Here is a 17,603-nt window from a genome sequence, read left to right as displayed (position 1 = left end):
AAAAAGGCTTCACATCCTTTACATGTCTCCTTAAGACCAAGGATCCAGCAAAATCTAAGGAAATATTCAAATCATTACTGAGTAAAGGTTTCGGCTTGGCTATTCAGTGTCTTGAGATTGTGTATCACATCAAGCAATTTTCCAAACTTGCTTAAGGGGAGTAAACATCAAGCTTATGTTTTAAAAGTTGGAGCAGGTATTCACAACTGAATTAGAAAATGTACTGATGGGTCAAGACTTAATATCATCACTTCATGTCCAGCCAGGGATTTGAGATGTGCAGCATCCAATTCTCCTTAAAATGAATAGGGAGATCCTTGTCCCATGTCCTAGAGTTACCTAAGAACTACAGGAATTCCCCATTTATCTCCTGCAGTTCTCCCTAGCAATGTTGGCAACAGATTCTGCAGGCTCCTGAGTCTAACTGGCTTAAATTTCTCATATTTCCAGAGGGACAGCCAAACTCTTGAGAATATCCAATGATATGTTTCCACACTACTCCCACATCCTTGAAGTATATACCAGAGTTCTATTGGATGAGGACAGGGAAGTGGGATGTCCTAACAACCACCTGGGGTTTTCAATGTACTACATCTTTCCATATGGTCTGAGGACTGGAACTGCCTCTGATTCCCTTCTCTAAGTTAAGGTCTAAATATGCACCTGTGATTTCTGAACTTGGGTAAATATTGACATGTGAAGACTACCATAGTGGTTACATGCCTTAATCCATGCCATAATACTTTTTATATTAGAACACAGATAAATATTCTGCAAATAAACTGTCTACAGAACCAAACTCAAAACTATACAGTTGTCACCAACCGTTCTATCTCCTCAATGATACAGGTGCTGAAATATCTCTCCCTTTAGGCAAAGTCCCAACACATCTGTGGTAAATACGTATAAACAGAAATGGGCAGATTTTAAAACAATGAACGCAAATAACTTAATTCCAAAACACATGAACATGACAGAAGAAATGGTTCCCTAACATATGCCACGTTTTGATAGATATCAAGGAATGAAAAGTTTTAAAATGTGAAAATTTTGATTTTCAAGACTAAATCTAGACTTATCTACAAATAAATGTATTTTCAAATAGCCAGGGTAAGATGCATTTTTTGCCCTAAGACACTAAATTCTGAATTCTGGATCCTGTTTCTCCTATCACCAATTCCTAAAGTTAGATTAAGAATGTAGTTCCTAGAACAAAGAATCCTCTGCTCTTCAGGGAACAAGCATAATGATTTTAATTCAAAGCTACTGGATATAGAAAAAGTAGTTATCGTTTTAACTGTCTGTGTCTGGGTTTATAAAACATGCACCAACACTTTTCCTTGTCAATTGAATATAACCATACAAACATTCACATGAAAATCTGTGGCCTGGAAGGAATCTCTGATGATTACAGAAGAACTTCAAATTCCCATAGTGGCTAAGAGCGAAACAGATACTGCACCCTAGTCCGCTGGATTAGTGAGCAGCTAAGATTTGTTAAGTATTTAAAGCAATCAATATAGAGTAGATAATGACAACAGTGGGTCTCAATTACCATTGTGCCACTAATTTAGGACTTGATTAACTTGTTAACTCAGGAAAACCCCCCAAAAACAAAAAAGCATTCACTCCACAACATGCAACTTGAAAAACAGTAAATGTAACTATGCCACTGTCAGCAAGGCTAGCTTGCACACCAAGTTGAGAATAAGAGTGCCTACTTAAGACTTAACATTCGAAAATGTTTATAATCTGTGCTTTAAAGTTAAATTTGATATGACCCAATTTTCATTCTTTGTTCACTACACATTAAAGTTAAATGCCTTTAAGATGTGCAAAAGACTGCTATGTGGAATTTTAACATTTCAAACAATCTACACCCTGGAGATTTGGCAGCATAATTTAGGAATAATGCTACCTAAAGGGACTGAACTGTTGCCAATTCCATCTTCCGCTCCACCCAAGTAACTCCAAAGACTAGACAAGGGAGGGTAAGGGCAAGTGTGACTAGGTAACTAGCCATTTTGTTGTGAAAGGAGAAACTAGGAGGCACCTGGTTTTCAAAAGATAATTTTAACTTCTGCCCCATACTACTCTTAATATAGTTTGGCTTGACTTTAATTGACGGCCATGTCCCTCACCTTAGGTAGAATAACCAAACTGGTTTAAAATCAGTTGGATGATCTATGTTTGTCACTGAAATCTGAAATATGCCATCACTAAAAAAGTTAAAAATAAATAAAAAAGAACTAACAACAACAAAACCCAACTCATTTTCTGTATCAGACTCTAAAATAAAACAAAAACAAAAATCCTTGTGCCAAAAGTGCTTTGCTCAGGGCTGCCAACATCTCTTTTTAGCCCAAGACATCTAAAATCTAAAAAAACAAACTGCTTTTAAAAACCGTAGAGTAAATCTCTATACAAGATAGTCCTCTTAAGTGTATCTATTAATACATGAGATATAATTAATCTGTCTTCTTTTGAAAGTATCAGAGCAGAAATATCTTTGGTTAACTCTTTTCTCTACATGAAAAATAAAATATTCTTACACAACAAGGCTGTTTCTCTCTGGATCTTGAGTTTGTCAGTGCCATTTAGAAAAGGGGGGCAACACAGTGGAAAAGCTGGGAGAAAAATGGAAGGAACCAAAAAACAGAGGAAACATTCAGTTGCCATGTTGCCATCACTGTCAGTTTTGACTTCTAGCAGAGAAATGCCAATAAGAAATAAAATAGCACATATACTACAGTTTGCAGCCTCATCAGCTTTTCAAGTAGTTACCATGAGCACATTTCTGATTAGAGGGCTCAGGATTTAAAGCTGGCTACTTTTAGCACAATTTAGCTAATAAAACAGGAAAAAGATAATTTCTTAATTGTAGATTACTTCCCACCGCCCACCTCCCCAAGTGAGGTGAAAAGAGGAAAGCAGAATGGTAATTTGTAAGAGATTTTTTTTTTAAATCAATTTATGTCAGACCCATGATTATCATCCCAGTTTATCCACTCTAACCATAAGGACAGAATTATGTAATTAACATGACAAATCTTTGAACCAGTATTACAAGCGAGTCCTAGTAATTTTTTCCCCTATTAAAATCTTTTAAAAATGAAAATTAAATAACCTATCTTGGCTTGTTAAAGACTGCCAACCTTTGCATTATTCACAAGGAAGGCAAAAAGAATGTAGTGTCACATGCCAAGAACGTATTTTCAGAAAATGAAGATAGACAAGGCCCAAGTGTACACGAGGCACACAATAAAAAGTAATTTTACCATCTGTGATCTTGAAATTACAAACGGAGAATGAGAAAGAATGAGTTTATATAAGCATATGTTTCTCTATATATTTATAAATATTTATATAATTTACCATGAAGACATGCAAGTAGTGTTATAGCAACTATTATACAATATAATACAGAAGGATTGGTCTTCCAATATTACAGTCGCTTTAGTTAAACAGCAAATATGTCTTATCTATTGCATTCCTCTGTAGTCTTGAAACCGGAGAGAAATTAAGATTCCACACTATGCTATATTTCTTATGGGAGACCGTATATGCCTCAATAGTGTTTTGAGTTTTTGTTTTTTGTTTTTTTTTTCAAAAAGCTCAACACAGATAAAGAGAACAAGATAAGTTCAGTGCAGCTTCAGGGCAGCTTTGATGCAGCATTAGAATATGTTCACTTGGTGAGGAAATATCTTTCTTTTTTTCTGTTTTCCAATTCAACCGTATTAGGTTTGGCAGCAAACACAAGGTCAAAGACAAAGCACAGATGTTTGCTAGAAGGCAAATTTCAACAGCAAGCAGACCAATTTACCTGACCTTAATAAGGTCTTTACAACACAAAAACTGTGAGTATAAAAGAACTCATTTAAAAAATCTAGTATAATTTAACTTTTACTGATTCCTCTTAGCAGAAGAGTGAGATCAGAACAAATATGATCCTCCTTACAGCTTTATAAATTAAGATTACATGGAAATCAGGTCAAGAAGCCCAAACAGTCAAACTAAAGCACAGGTGAAGCAGGTAATAAAATCTTAAAAGATAAATATTGAGCCTAAATTTATTTTCTCAGATACTCATTCCTTATTGGCTAAATGTATAAAATACAAAGTTTGAGAATTTTAAGCCTCAACATACCTAATTTCTTCCTATTTTTCTTTCTAAAGCTCTAAAAGCATAACGTCACATTCCACAGCAATGTACTTCCCTGGTATTGTCTTGGAGGTTGATAGTAGAAATAGTTGGTACCTAGAAGATTTAAGGAAGCAAGGTCTACTCTGGTCAGTTTTCCTTCCACAAGGAGGAAACTAACAGGGGAAAGAGGGTTCTTCTATCTTGAAGGGTATTACTCCACACTCTGTCCCTCTCCCTAAAGCACTGAAGCCTGCAAAGTAGTTTTATTTAGACTTTTCCTTCCTTTACCTAAGTTTCATCAGTTATTTTTCACAATAAAAATATACTGAGTTAAGTAACTGTTGCTCCAAAGAGAAATATTAGGGGATTTAGAAAAGTAATTGGATTTGAAATTCTCAGCACGTGCTGCCAAAAGCACGTTAGAATGTATTGTCAAAATAAGAGAGACTGGATCAGGTGACAAACACTAACTTTAAAAAATGTGAAATCCAGGGAGGGTACTAGGAATGAGGCAAAGTAAAGGTGTGAACTCTCAATACACCAGATAAACACACAAGCCAAATGTATACGAGCACTGGCTCCCCAGCAACACACTTCTTACATATTCTAATATCGGAGCAATTCTGACTCTCCGAGGTTGGGAAGTTTGGAAAGCAAATATTAAAGTAAGAAGTTTCACTTTTGCTATATAATCTTTTAGTAGAGCCTTAAAAAAAAGTAGGCTAAACCCCTTAAAATTCCAATCCACTCCCTACCTTCAACATTTTTGTTTTGAAGGCAGATAAGAAATGAGAGTTCATTTAGCCAGTTTCACCCCCTTGGATTTTGCTGGCTTGCCCCTTCCTATGCAAAGACATTGATTCCTGATCTGCTTGCTGCCTATCTTAGGTAATTTCTTATCATATATCTTCTTATAAATATTTTATCATGTTACTTTCTTTTGCAAGACAAGATCAACACTGATTTTTTTAAATAGACAGTACAGGGACACACATGTATCAGATTTAGGAGGAAGATCTCACACCTTTCACAGAGATGCAGCCCAGCTCCTATCTGCTGAGTTTACTGGCTGACTTACTCTTCCCTGGGGGGGCTTTAGTGCTGGCCGAGTGGTGGTGGAGGCTGCTGGATCCTTTCAGGCCATTCTTACTGGGTTTGCAGTGCTCCTGTTGGCAGGACCTCCTGGACGAGGAAGATCCTGAGTGGCTGGGAGGTGACTTGCTTCTCCCCAGATGCGGGGATGAACTCCTCTGGTCATGATGGGGCCGTCCAGCCCTAGATGGTGAGGAACTGGATGTGCGAGGCAAGGAAGAGCTTCGAGGAGAGGCACTGGGACTCCTGCGAGGGACAACTGGACTCTTGGGTGGTGTTTTTGGGTTGTGAGGGGATCCTGGACTCTTGCACTGAGTAGTGCTCCGGGGTTTCTGAGATCCATTTTGAAGAATTTGGGCCAGGCGGGAGAAAAGGTCTGAGTCGGAACTGCTACTCCCTAGGACTCTATATCTGCGGAGCCTGAAAGAAAACAGAGAATAATTACTTTCATTTTAATTCACTTTAAGTGTGCCTAGAAAGTCACAATGTCCCAAATCATAATATGTATGATGTGAGTCAAAATCAGGAAACAGAGGATGCGGAGTTACTCTTTCATATACCAGCTGTATAACCCTGGACAAATTATTTAACCTCTTCCAGCTTTGAAGGGGAATATTATCTATCTCACAGGGTTACTGAGCAGTCAAGTGCAGTAAAGTACTTAATTGGATGTCTGCCATCCAGAAGCACTTACATGTTGTTAAGCCCCTTCCTCCTATAGCATGTTTGCTCTTCCCATTTTAGAATTAACTTAATGAAATGTCTCTAGCATGTTAGCACATGAGGGAGAGTAAACAATTTTGTTTAAGGCTTTTAGGACAGGAATTCTATATATACTTAGGCAAACATTAAACTCCACAATGTTCTTCAACAGTACCACCAACAGCAGGAACTACAGATAAAAATATATTTCAACCTCATTTAATAATTTCCAAAAGAAAAGAGTAGTCACTGGTTTCTCTGGGCCTCAGTTTCTGCCCCTGACGATACCCTGAGATTCAGGAGAGCCGAATGCCTCTCTTACTGGCAACCAAGCCATCTAGAAAGCATTCATATAAATAGCAATGTCTCCTCTGCTCTACATATCTTTCTGTCTTGGCCTAAAATCCATTCAGTTTAAGAATTTAAACCTCAAACTGCTGACATGCCACTCCTTACAGAAGGAAATGGGAGAAGAACTTCCAAGTTGTACTGGCACCTGAAGGATGCAGGGGACATATACAGCCACCATCACCATCACGGATCAGCAACAATTTACTGATTTTTTCTCTGAATTTTCTCTCTTCTTCCTTCCCCACCATCTACTTATACTGACAAATGACATAAAACTCATTTTGGTTAAGCCCAACTTCATGGATCTTATTGTAAAAATTGAAGAATGGAATAAGATAATTCCTCTGTGCCAGGACCTATGTGGGAAAGTTGAGCTCCCACTGAATTCCCAGATGAGTTTCAGGCTGGTCAGCTCTGTAATATCTGGCACAATGCCACACATCTGGCTTTGTTATCAAGTTACCAAGTTCTACTTTGAGGGGACATGTAAAGTTGTAAATAGTAAATAGTAATTAAGATTTGTTTGTTGCAGTCCAAAGCAGCTCAAGCTACAGATATACTATCTCTATTAAGCACAGATGCCAAGCAAAAGGGGGGACGGGTGAATATTGTCCATGGAATCATCTTTTTAAAATGTCTCAGCTAAATGACTGCTGTTTACTCATCACCATTTTTCCCGTTGAAGTCTAGTTCCATGGTCATTTCAAATCCAGTGTTTAGTTACCTTTGAACCTGAAAGAAACCCTAGGGCAAGTCAAAACTAAACTTAACTTTAGGTAAGGGTAGCAAGTTCTGCTGGGTAATGATGCAGATAGAACCTCACTTTAATATACTTCAGAAATCCTTATAACAGGTGGAGGCCTATTATCTAGAACAAGCTATAATTTTCAGGTAAATTTATTTTGATGTCCACTTTGTTTTTGTTAAAAGACTATCCTTTTGCTTCTTCTCCAAGGGTTTAGACCATTCTACTCTGAAAAGTGAGTAATGGCTCCAAGGAAAGCACTCTTAATTGGTTCATTACTTCCCAATATTTTCCTCTCTTCAAAATATAATCACTCCATGGTCAACTACACATAAGAATATTTCAATAAACAAGCATACCACACAGTAAATATTAAGGCAATATCTTTATTATGTATGGTCCTGTATATCATCAGATGTAGGGAAACTCCCTAAAGGATTTTTTTGTTTGTCTAATTCATTATAATCAGATAAATTGAACTGTTACTAGGGTCCATTCATCATATTACAGACACAGTATCTTTCCCCAGAATTTGACGTCATAATGACATCTGTTATAACGGGATTCTGACTGGACAAAACTAGAAAATTACCGAGTATCTAGTTAAAATGGACTGGGAAAGAGACATAACCTTTGTTGCATGCTAAAAAGCACTAAACAAAGCTCTAGACATATTCTACCTGATTTCCTCTTCCCAAAACCATGAGGCAAATGTTTTACCCATATTATAGATAAGGAATTTGAGGTTCACACTGCTAGAAAGTGCGAGAGCTAAGAATTAACCTCGATCAAACTGACCCTTTCAACTACACTATGCTATAAGGCTTGGGAAAGGCAGGGAAGGAAGCAGATGATCAGAAGCAGGCAACAAAAAAATGAAACCAATGACATAATCAAGCAGACACAGAAATAATGCTACACACTTAACATAGGGAGAAGAGCACACAGCATTACCTGGCTTCTACTCCAGGCCTCATGGGTGGCTTTCCTGGTGGTGGCCGAGGCAAGAACTGAGATGAAGTTGAGCTGTTGATTTGATCTGTGTTGACCCATGAAACTGGCCTTGGAATTTTGCTCTTTCTGGACTGGGAGATGATGGGTGTCAGAAAGCTGTCTTCGGCTGACCTGCTCAGGTGTGAGTCTACAGCCAGTCTTGAAAAGGGAGTGAAGACTTCCTCCTCAGAAAAAGGAGCAGGAATAGTGGATAATCTCTCCTCTAGCAATTTATCAGAGGCACTTGAGAGGTCCCCAAGGAAAGACTTGAGTTGCCTTTTTTCCACCAGAAGCTTGACTAGATCTGGCTGATAAGCTTTCTTTTGGAGGAGCTTCTCTTTTGCAGAGACTGGACAGGATGATTCAAAAGTTGAATCTATCTCTTGTGCTAAAACAGGGATTCGGCTGTGTCTAGTTACAAAGGATGACCTAACCACATCCTTCTGAGATGGAGGACAATGTTCACTCTCTGAAACAGAATGAAATAGTTCTCCATTTCTAGGGGCAATTTTCTCTCTCTTACCCTCTTGGTGCAAAAAAGTAGAGAGGTCTCCTTGATGACTCAGCAAGTCTTCACTCTTGATGTCATCCTCCTTAGATATCTTACCTTTTTGCATTGCTGCCACCTGGCCTATCTGTCCTTCAACATGTTGGTCAATAACTCGTGGAGATATCGCTGAAGTTCCAACTGCCAAAAGCTTCACTATCTCATGAGTTTTGTCTTGATTTGGCACCACACTAAAAGTCTGTGTCTTTGTCACATCAAGAGGTTCAGTAGTAGCTGAGTGATCCCTTTCCACCGTCACCAAGTCTCCTGGGAGAGGGGAGATCTCAATATAAGGCTGCCCTTTACTCAACTTCTCATCTTCATTATCTGACCCCACAAGCATGCTTTTCTCTTCCGTTTCCCTAGGGAGACCCTCAAATTCTCTCACAGCCAGTCTGTTATGGTCAGGAAGGTCTTTTGGTCCCAGGTCTTGGGAGCTGTCACACTCTCTAATGCTGGGTAACATGTCATGACCAATATGATCTATCTGAAGCCCAAAGTCTGTTCTGTTTCCTCCACTAGGAGGTTCGCGCTCTGTCACAACCAAGCCAGAGAAGCTCTCCCTTGGAGAGTAAAGTTCCACAGTGGGCTCCATGGGATGAAGGTCTTTCTTTTCTGGCAGCTGACCATAATGAAAGCTACCTGAAGTCGACTGTGTAGATGCCACAGAACGTCTAGGAATTGTAATCTGGAGAGAGAAGAGAAAAAAAGTTAAATGCAATAATGTGGAATTATAAAATGAAGATGTATGAGTTGAGAGTTAACACCTCAGATTCTAATTTATAAGAGGAACGCAGATCCCAACCAGCTTTGCCCAACTCATACTTAAAATGAACAATTCTGAATAAAAATGCATGATACTCAAGCTCCCCTACTCAGAAACTGTACAGAACAGTCCCCCTCTGGGTTCATCCCTGCCTTTTCTTTAGCTTGCTCTGTACTCTGGAAGACTGATTTCTACTGACTGCACTATCCAGGCTCCCTTGCCTTCTGATTTCTGGTTGTGTTTGCCCAATGGGCAGCACCAACAGAGAATCAGGGAGTTGGAGGTGAAAAAGATCTGGGTATTACTTCTCTCTGCTTCCTCCCCAGGGACTGCAGCTTTGGCGGTACATTCTACCACTCCTGGCCACAGCTTCTGTCACATGGCCCCCTCTCCTATAGATATGACTCTTACCAGGTTCTGCTAACTGCCCCTCTTCCTTCTCTTTCAGGACTCAGAATAGGAATAGCTCCCTCTATTTCTGTTCCTGTTGGCTCTCTTAAACCCTACCCACACGTCTGTAAAAAGTTCCCTTCATTAGATTTTCTCCAAGTCCCTGTGAGTGTGCCAGTTATTTCCTGCCAGAATCCAGATACAGAATCTTAGGGAAAAATTATCAGTAAATTATTCTAAGTTGAAAAACTCCAAATTTACACGCATTTGTTGTTTCCCATAAATTCTGTAAATCAATGTTATTAATATTTTCCTATAAGCAAACACAAAGATGTTTACTAATGTTTTATATCTTCTTTAATTTTTTAAGGTCCAGCCTATTATAAATGAAATTCTACCATCCTTTCACAGAGGTCATTTCAATTCTATGTGAATAAGATTCAATGTTTAATAAGAATGTCCTTTCTTTAAGACACCTACAGGACTTCCCTGGTGGCACAGTGGTTAAGAATCTGCCTGCCAATGCAGGGAACACGGGTTCGATCCCTGGTCCGGGTAGATCCCACATGCCACGGAACAACTAAGACCAATGTGCCACAACTACTGAGCCCGCACACCACAACTACTGAAGCCTGCATGCTCTAGGGCCCATGCTCTGCAACAAGAGAAGCCACTGAAATGAGAAGCCCGCACACCACAACGAAGAGTAGCTGCCACTCGCCGCAACTAGAGAAAGCCTGTGCGCAGCAACAAAGACCCAACGCAGTGAAAAACAAATAAAATTAAATTAAAAAAATACATTAAAGACACCTACATCTTCTCATTTGTTAAGTGACATGTAAGGAGGCAGAAAATGTCAACCACATAAACTGGTAAGGAAAAAAGCCTTTTTGAGAAATTAAATAACTCGAAAATCATTTAATGAAGCCCATTAAGCTCTAATAAAACTATGGAAATTGGTCTGAATTCGAAGCCAAATGAATTTGGAGCTGTCATGGGAGATTTCACTTAGACCCCATCTCTAGTCCAATGACACCAAGAAACCCATTTGGTTCTAGAGTCAGATAAGTTGTTTAGATCTGTTTCTCTGTGTGTCAGGAGAACAATTAGGTTTAAGAACACGCAAAGCTTACCCTAAGCCCAGCCCAGGGAGAAAACACCTAACTAATGTCCTGGAATAGCTCCTGAATGGAATCAGTGTACTGAGGCTCTGTTAATCCAAGACAGGCTAGGTTCAGACATGAATTCTCACAATAAGCCCAGAACTACAATGACCTTGGGGAAAAGGCAGTAAGTTCTACTGGTGCTGTCACCCTTCAGGAAGTCACCTCATACCTGTACCTCTCTTTCATTATACTAAATATAGGCAGATGGCAATTTTCTAGTATTTGTAAAAATGATATTGAAACTTAAAATTTATAGTTATTTACTCTTCAAAATTTACTTTTTAAGACCTGAGAGTGATGGTGATAAGAAAAGCAGTTATGAAATTATATTAAATACCAAATAACTAGGGAGATGACTATATTTACATTCAAAATAAACCAACAGTCATTTCATTATTATATGTAATTCCAAGTACATCAGCCAAAATGAAATCAGCATTATTGACAAAAATAACACTCCACTGGTCTTCTGAGATTGAAGCTGGAGAATCAATGCACTTCTGAGCCTAACTCATCTGGATTCAGGATATAAATGTCTGTGTATGTATGGAATGAAAAAAGAGATGATAATCTTGTATATAGAAAAGAAATATGAACCACTGGAGAGAAGAATTAATTTTCTTGAAAAGATTCTGAGCAATTATGAGAAACTGCATAAATTACTGTAATATTTATATAGCACTTTAATTTATAAAATATTCCTAAAATCATTTTTACTGATTCCATTTCATACCTACCCGGTATTTTAATTGAGTACTTTTATTAACACAAATTTCACAAATGAAGAAAAACACAGTCAAAAAAAGTTAGGGACAGGATTCTAGGATTTTGAGAGTCCCTCACAGCAAAACCTACTTACTGACATGTACTACACACTCTCAAATGAAGTCTGGGAAACTGAGTCTGCAAAAAAAAAATTAAAAAAAAACAAAAACATTATCTATCAAGGTGAACAAAACCAAAGATCAATAGCTGCATACAGAGAAAAGAAAGCTAATTCTAAGTATAGCTAAAAACAGCTTCCTTAACATTAGACTATAAAGACACAAAAGCAATTCCCATACTTGGGACACTATAGACTGAATTAATGATCTGCCAGTAAGCCATATACATCCTTTATATGTTTAATTTCTCTAATTCACAAACATTTCATCAAGGCATGAATTCAATCATTTCCTTTCTTCTGTTCTCTAATTGTATCAGGTACACCTTTCTATAGAATTAGAAAATCACCTCAATGTTTTCCATTTCTTTCAAATTTTCTTACTTCTTTTCTAGTACTGAATTTGACTAACATCAGTCTCATTACTTTTTAGTTCAGATAAAGCAGCCTCATTATTTTATAGTTACCCCATGTTCAGAACTGGCCACACAGGCAAGAGACAATAAACTGCAAACCAACTATTACATTTTAACTTACAAATTATCCTTTCACTTTCCTCTCTTTCAAAGATAGTAATGCTATTAAGATAATAAAAACCTTGGTAAATGCAACATTCATACTAAATAGTCTCTCTTCCAAATGAAAGGAATATGGTATATGAAATATCTATATTTCATTTTGTTTTTCTGGCAAACAATTTAGAAGAGATATAGGTAGTAGAATAACTTATTGGTTCCTACTATAGCCAAGAGTAACTGAGTTATTCTTGGCCTAATTCCAGGCCCATTAAAAAAAATTAAATTTTAACCATTCAAATTTCTTTGGGCTATTTAAATTCCACTGCAGACTTTTGTTTAAAGCATCTTTATATAATACTTTATACAAGTGTCGAAAACTATGAATGAAACTAAGCTACTATTATTGAACCATGTTTTTATGTACCAAATTTTTATTTCTATAAAGACAGTACACAGTTGCGGTAACATGTGCATATTAAGAGGCCATACATCCTAAAAGAATGTCTCACTCTTTACCCCTGTCGCTTACCCTGACCGCATTTATGTTGGTTACTTTTGCCGAAGATATTGTTATTTTGTGGTTTGGCTTATGTGGATAGATACGAGGGCTGAGGCGGTGGTAAGGAATGGAGAGGGCAGAAGTCTTAGTTTACAGAGGTGGGTAAAACTGAAAACCTGAAGCCTCAAGACCTAAGTAAATGAGAAGTAAAAGTTGTTTTTTCCCTTCCCCTGTTATCCCACTCCTCAGAGACAGTCACTCATTATTAATAGTTGAATGTATATTTAAGGGAATCTGAAGTTATAAAAATTTTGTAGAGGTACTAGGAATCATAAATAAGTCACAACTCACACCCAAAGAATAGAAGTCCCAGAAAAGACAGATTGAAATAATATTTCTTGGCTGGTCTGTAATTATATATCACATACATGGCTACAGGATTTAATAGTCACTTTTCAAGCCCCTTCATACAATCTTGGAAGACACTTTGGGGATAAATCTAGTCCAACTATCCCCAACTTCCACAACCTATAGATTTCTATCACAGCATCTACAGCACTTAAATAGTGAGAAGAGTCACTGGGCTTTGATGCCTAGCACAGTACCTGACATACAGTAGACGCTCAATAAATGTTGAACATATGAGTAAATCAACCATTGGACACTTGGGTTCCTTCTATGAAGCCTCTCCCAAGTGACAGTCCAGTCTTTTATTTGAACACTTCACAAATGAGCTTTTTTTTTTACTTCCCAAGTCGGTCCATCCAGTCTCTCATCCTTTCTGACCGTTCATGGATTGAATTATACCATCATATGTAATTCCAGAGATGTAATCTCATCTATAGATACAAAACTTTTCTATAATTATAATGACCCAACTTTCCAGATCAAAAATAGAAATCCATGGGGTTTCCCTGGTGGCACAGTGGTTGAGAGTCTGCCTGCTGATGCAGGGGACATGGGTTCGTGCCCCGGTCCGGGAAGATCCCACATGCCACGGAGCGGCTGGGCCCGTGAGCCATGGCCGCTGAGCCTGCGCATCCGGAGCCTGTGCTCCGCAATGGGAGAGGCCACAACAGTGAGAGGCCCACGTACCGAAAAAAAAAAAAACAGAAATCCATGGTCAGACAGAGGACATTTAGCCACTCCCTAGTCAATGTACACGCATTCAACTCTCCTACAAAATCCATTTCAAGAAGTTAACCACAGTGGCAATCAATCCAAAAAGTCCTTACCTTTCCATACTATTAAAACACTCATCTGTTAATTACATGGATCATTCATTTTTCAATAGAGACTCTGAGTGACTCCATGAGCTTTCATATAGTCACTTCAGGTGTACAAGGGCTCCAAATATTCAGTGGAACACTGGAAAAGTCACACGAAGCTACTATTTCAGGTAAGCTGCACTACTGAAATGCCACAAGTCTTCATTGAGATTTTCATGATTCACAGTTCAAGCCCTCATATTTGCTTGAACTAATGCCAAAGCTTCCTCACGGGCTGCTGCCCCAGCCATTCTCCCTCCATGGCTCCCAAAGAGTACATTACTCCCCACCCTCAACCCTGGCAGTTTCTTGTCCTCCATCCCATATACCTCAGCATGGCAGGTCAAGGCCTTTATCACCTCACTTGTGCAGCTCATTTTCAGCCTCCTTCCTTCACCCTAACATTTTGGATTACTTATTTAAATACTCTGAATTTTGGTGTTTCAAGCCTCTCTGCCTTCATACATGCTGTGTTTTTTGCTTGATACCCCTGCATCTCCTTCCAGCAAACTTATTCATCCTTCAAAGTCCTCTTATTTTTGAAAGTAATATATCTTCACCATGGTAAATAAAATTAGAAAATAAGAGTTGAGAAAATTAAAACACCCAACATTGCACTCCCCTGTCCTAGGCAGATTTATCTGTATTCTCATTTGTGTACACAGCTCAACCACAAAAATCACTTCATGTGGTTTAAGGTAAATGTTTAGACATAGGCCTTCAATGTCAACCTAACAGGTTGGTGCCAACTGTTTATCCCTGAGGTACAGCAGAAAGCCTGGAACTTAGCAGACACCTCACGGAACTGAAGGGCTGAAAGAACAGAATTAAGGCAGTGCAATCAACTGCTGATCTGACTCTCATAGTACTGGTATTAGTAATTCCTGTAAATACAGCCAGAGGAATCCTCTTAATAGATGCTGACAGATTACAAAAAAAGTACATGTGACTCTCTTTTTGTCCTGCTCTTTCTCTGTGCATTACTTTACACCCCCCACTCCTGCTTTTCTTCTTCTCAATGTCTGAAAAACAAGTCAATGAGGAAAGTCTTTCAGTATGTTGACAATCCCCTGGTATGAGGAAGGCTGCTCTGTGTGACCAATAGAATATGGCAGAAATGATGATATGCCCCTTCTGAGATCAGGTTATAAAAGACAGTGTGGCTTCCACCTTGGTGGAGGGTGTTCTCTCCACCACCACCCCCGCCCCCTTCTCTGTCTCTTTCTCTCCTCACTCTCTGAAAAAGCCAGCTGCCATGTCAAGTATGGAGAGCCTACGTGGTGAGGAACTGAAGCCTCTGGCCAACATCCAGTGAGGAACTGAGGCCTGCCAACAACCATGTGAGTGGGCTTGGAAGAGGTTCTTCCCATCCAGTCCAACCCTATGATGATTTCCCTGGCCTACAGCTTGGTAGCAACCTCATGAGAAACCCTGAGCCAGAACGATCAGACTAACCCACTCCTGCATTCCCAACCCTTAGAAAAAGTGTGAAATAATAACTGTTGTTTAAAGCTGTTAAGTTTGGGGTAATTTGTTACACAGCAAAAGGTAACATATAGGTGGTATTATTATTCTCCAGTCACATTTATAGTGTTTCCAAAGGTGATACTAAAATGAAGCACTGCCTTTCTAAAGGACTGTCTAGAACCAAGAGATCGTGTGGTACAATCTGCCACAATATCTGTAAGGAATAACCCATCCAACCTTCTCCCTACCGACAGTGATTACTCAACACCACACAAAACTGGTCACATTCTTTCCTACAGTTACTGTCATTCTGGACCAATAGTTAGACCTGTTTCAGAAGCAGTTCAAGTTACTTTAGTTTCCTTCTCTATCCTTGTTCGTTTATGCCAGCTTAATTTTGCCTCTCCATTTGCTAATCAAAACATAATTTAATATCTCCCCTATAAGCCAAAGTTTAGTCTTATTTTGCTCCCTATAAATCTATGTTGTTCAGCCTCTTTTTAGAAATGATTAGTAGTGGGCTAACTTCATAACTGTTTACCCCATGGGAAAAAAAAATCTAATTTCCAAAAATAACCCCAATTTCTTTTGAATCTAGCAAATTTATCCATCTTTCAAAATATATCATCTAAAAAATTTATACATGCTATTTGATAACCAGTGGTTTCATGTATATGGATAAGGAAAGCCCTAAACAAGGTTCACAAATCTATGCTAAGAAATAAAGGGAATTAAAGAATGCTGAAGTTCTCATCAGTTGATTTAATATGCCAACTATACCTGTAATACAGATAAACTTTTGCTTTGCCTATTTTTATAGTTCTTACATATTTTAAGATACCAAGACAATTTCTTTCATATCATCATAAAGAGGAAACAAGCCTGAATGCAAAAGATATAAACTAACAAACTGTTTCTCATCAGAATATATATGTCCTAATTTAAAATATTCAGATAGAATGGTAGTATGTTTTATCATACTGTCTAAGCTACAGCACGTGATCAGAGCTGCAAGAGACCTAAAGAGACTATTTGGTGGTACTCCCTACTTAATGTGTCTGTAGTTAAGTTAGGGAAGTAACAACATCTGCTTGCAAAAGTAAACTCTGAATGTAGGCCTCAAGAAGAGGCCTACAAAAGAGATATATTTTTATCCCAAGCTCCCCAAAATGAAGGAGATGGTAAGTTCAATACCTTAGCCACAAGTGTACAAGTGATGAGGCTGCTATTTAAGAGACCTTCAGTTAAGAAAAAGATTTTTTGTTTAATGATACCTGAAAATAAGGTCAAACTTATAATATCAAATATAATATACAAGTCTTTCAAAAATTTGATAGAGAAAATGTTGCAGATAGTGTAAGAGAACCATGAGAACAATTTTTGTGGACAGGACAGTATTGATGGGAGAGAGTAAAAAATACCAGGAGAAATGGAGCCGAGGGTTTAGAACCCTTTATGCAGGGAAGCACACCAGAATGCTGTTGGAAAAATGCATGAGCCAACAGTGAGTATACAGCATACTAGAGTCAAAGAAAAGAAGAAACTGAATATGGGAAGGTGGAAAGAGGGAATGAATGGAAAGAGGAAGGTGAGGTGGAAAAAGAAATGCAGACAAGGGAGGGAGGCATTAGGATCTGCCTCTAGCCCACAGGGGACCTCTGTACAATTTGGAAAAGGATGCCCCTCAAAGAGGAAACAGCCCTACACAAAGATGCACAGTTTGGCTAGCAAAGTTTGGGTTAGATTTCAACCCCAACTTGTTCCCTTGGCTAGGTCTCTTTATGCAGTGAATGACTTGTATAACTACACAAAACAGTCCTAGGAAAGAAGGAAAGACCAACTAACTATGATGAAGAAAGAGGCAAGCATTTATTTCTCTATTTCGAAGTGCAGGTAAATTCCTACAGAGCTGTACACAAAATCAAATTTTGTTACCTTTTCTTACTGTTTTACACCTGCGTGTGCAATTCTGTTCTAATTGAAAACATTTCAGCTCGTGGAACAATGCTGTTACTGGTGAGCTGGAAAAGACGGCCGCTAGCTGATGATGGCATTTAGGGAAACCTGGT

General features: G+C 38.5%; 1 protein-coding gene across 6 annotated transcripts in view; it reads right to left on the bottom strand.

Annotated features, from left to right (window-relative positions):
• Positions 1-5,171: 5,171 nt before the first annotated feature.
• The window catches only part of TTBK2 (tau tubulin kinase 2), a 138,292-nt gene continuing 125,860 nt past the window's right edge, over positions 5,172-17,603 (bottom strand). For all 6 annotated transcript variants that reach the window (XM_060294404.1, XM_060294403.1, XM_030842692.2 and 3 more), the window contains 2 exons: positions 7,992-9,265; positions 5,172-5,659 (listed from right to left, as the gene is read on the bottom strand). In XM_060294404.1, coding sequence (XP_060150387.1) covers positions 5,197-5,659; positions 7,992-9,265 — 1,737 coding nt within the window. In that variant the 3' untranslated portion in view covers positions 5,172-5,196. The remainder of the gene's footprint in view (positions 5,660-7,991; positions 9,266-17,603) is intronic.

Source organism: Globicephala melas, chromosome 2 (assembly GCF_963455315.2).
Source record: "Globicephala melas chromosome 2, mGloMel1.2, whole genome shotgun sequence".
Lineage (NCBI taxonomy): Eukaryota > Metazoa > Chordata > Mammalia > Artiodactyla > Delphinidae > Globicephala > Globicephala melas.
Note: the sequence above shows the minus strand (reverse complement) of the source record. Positions and strands in the feature narration are given on the sequence as shown.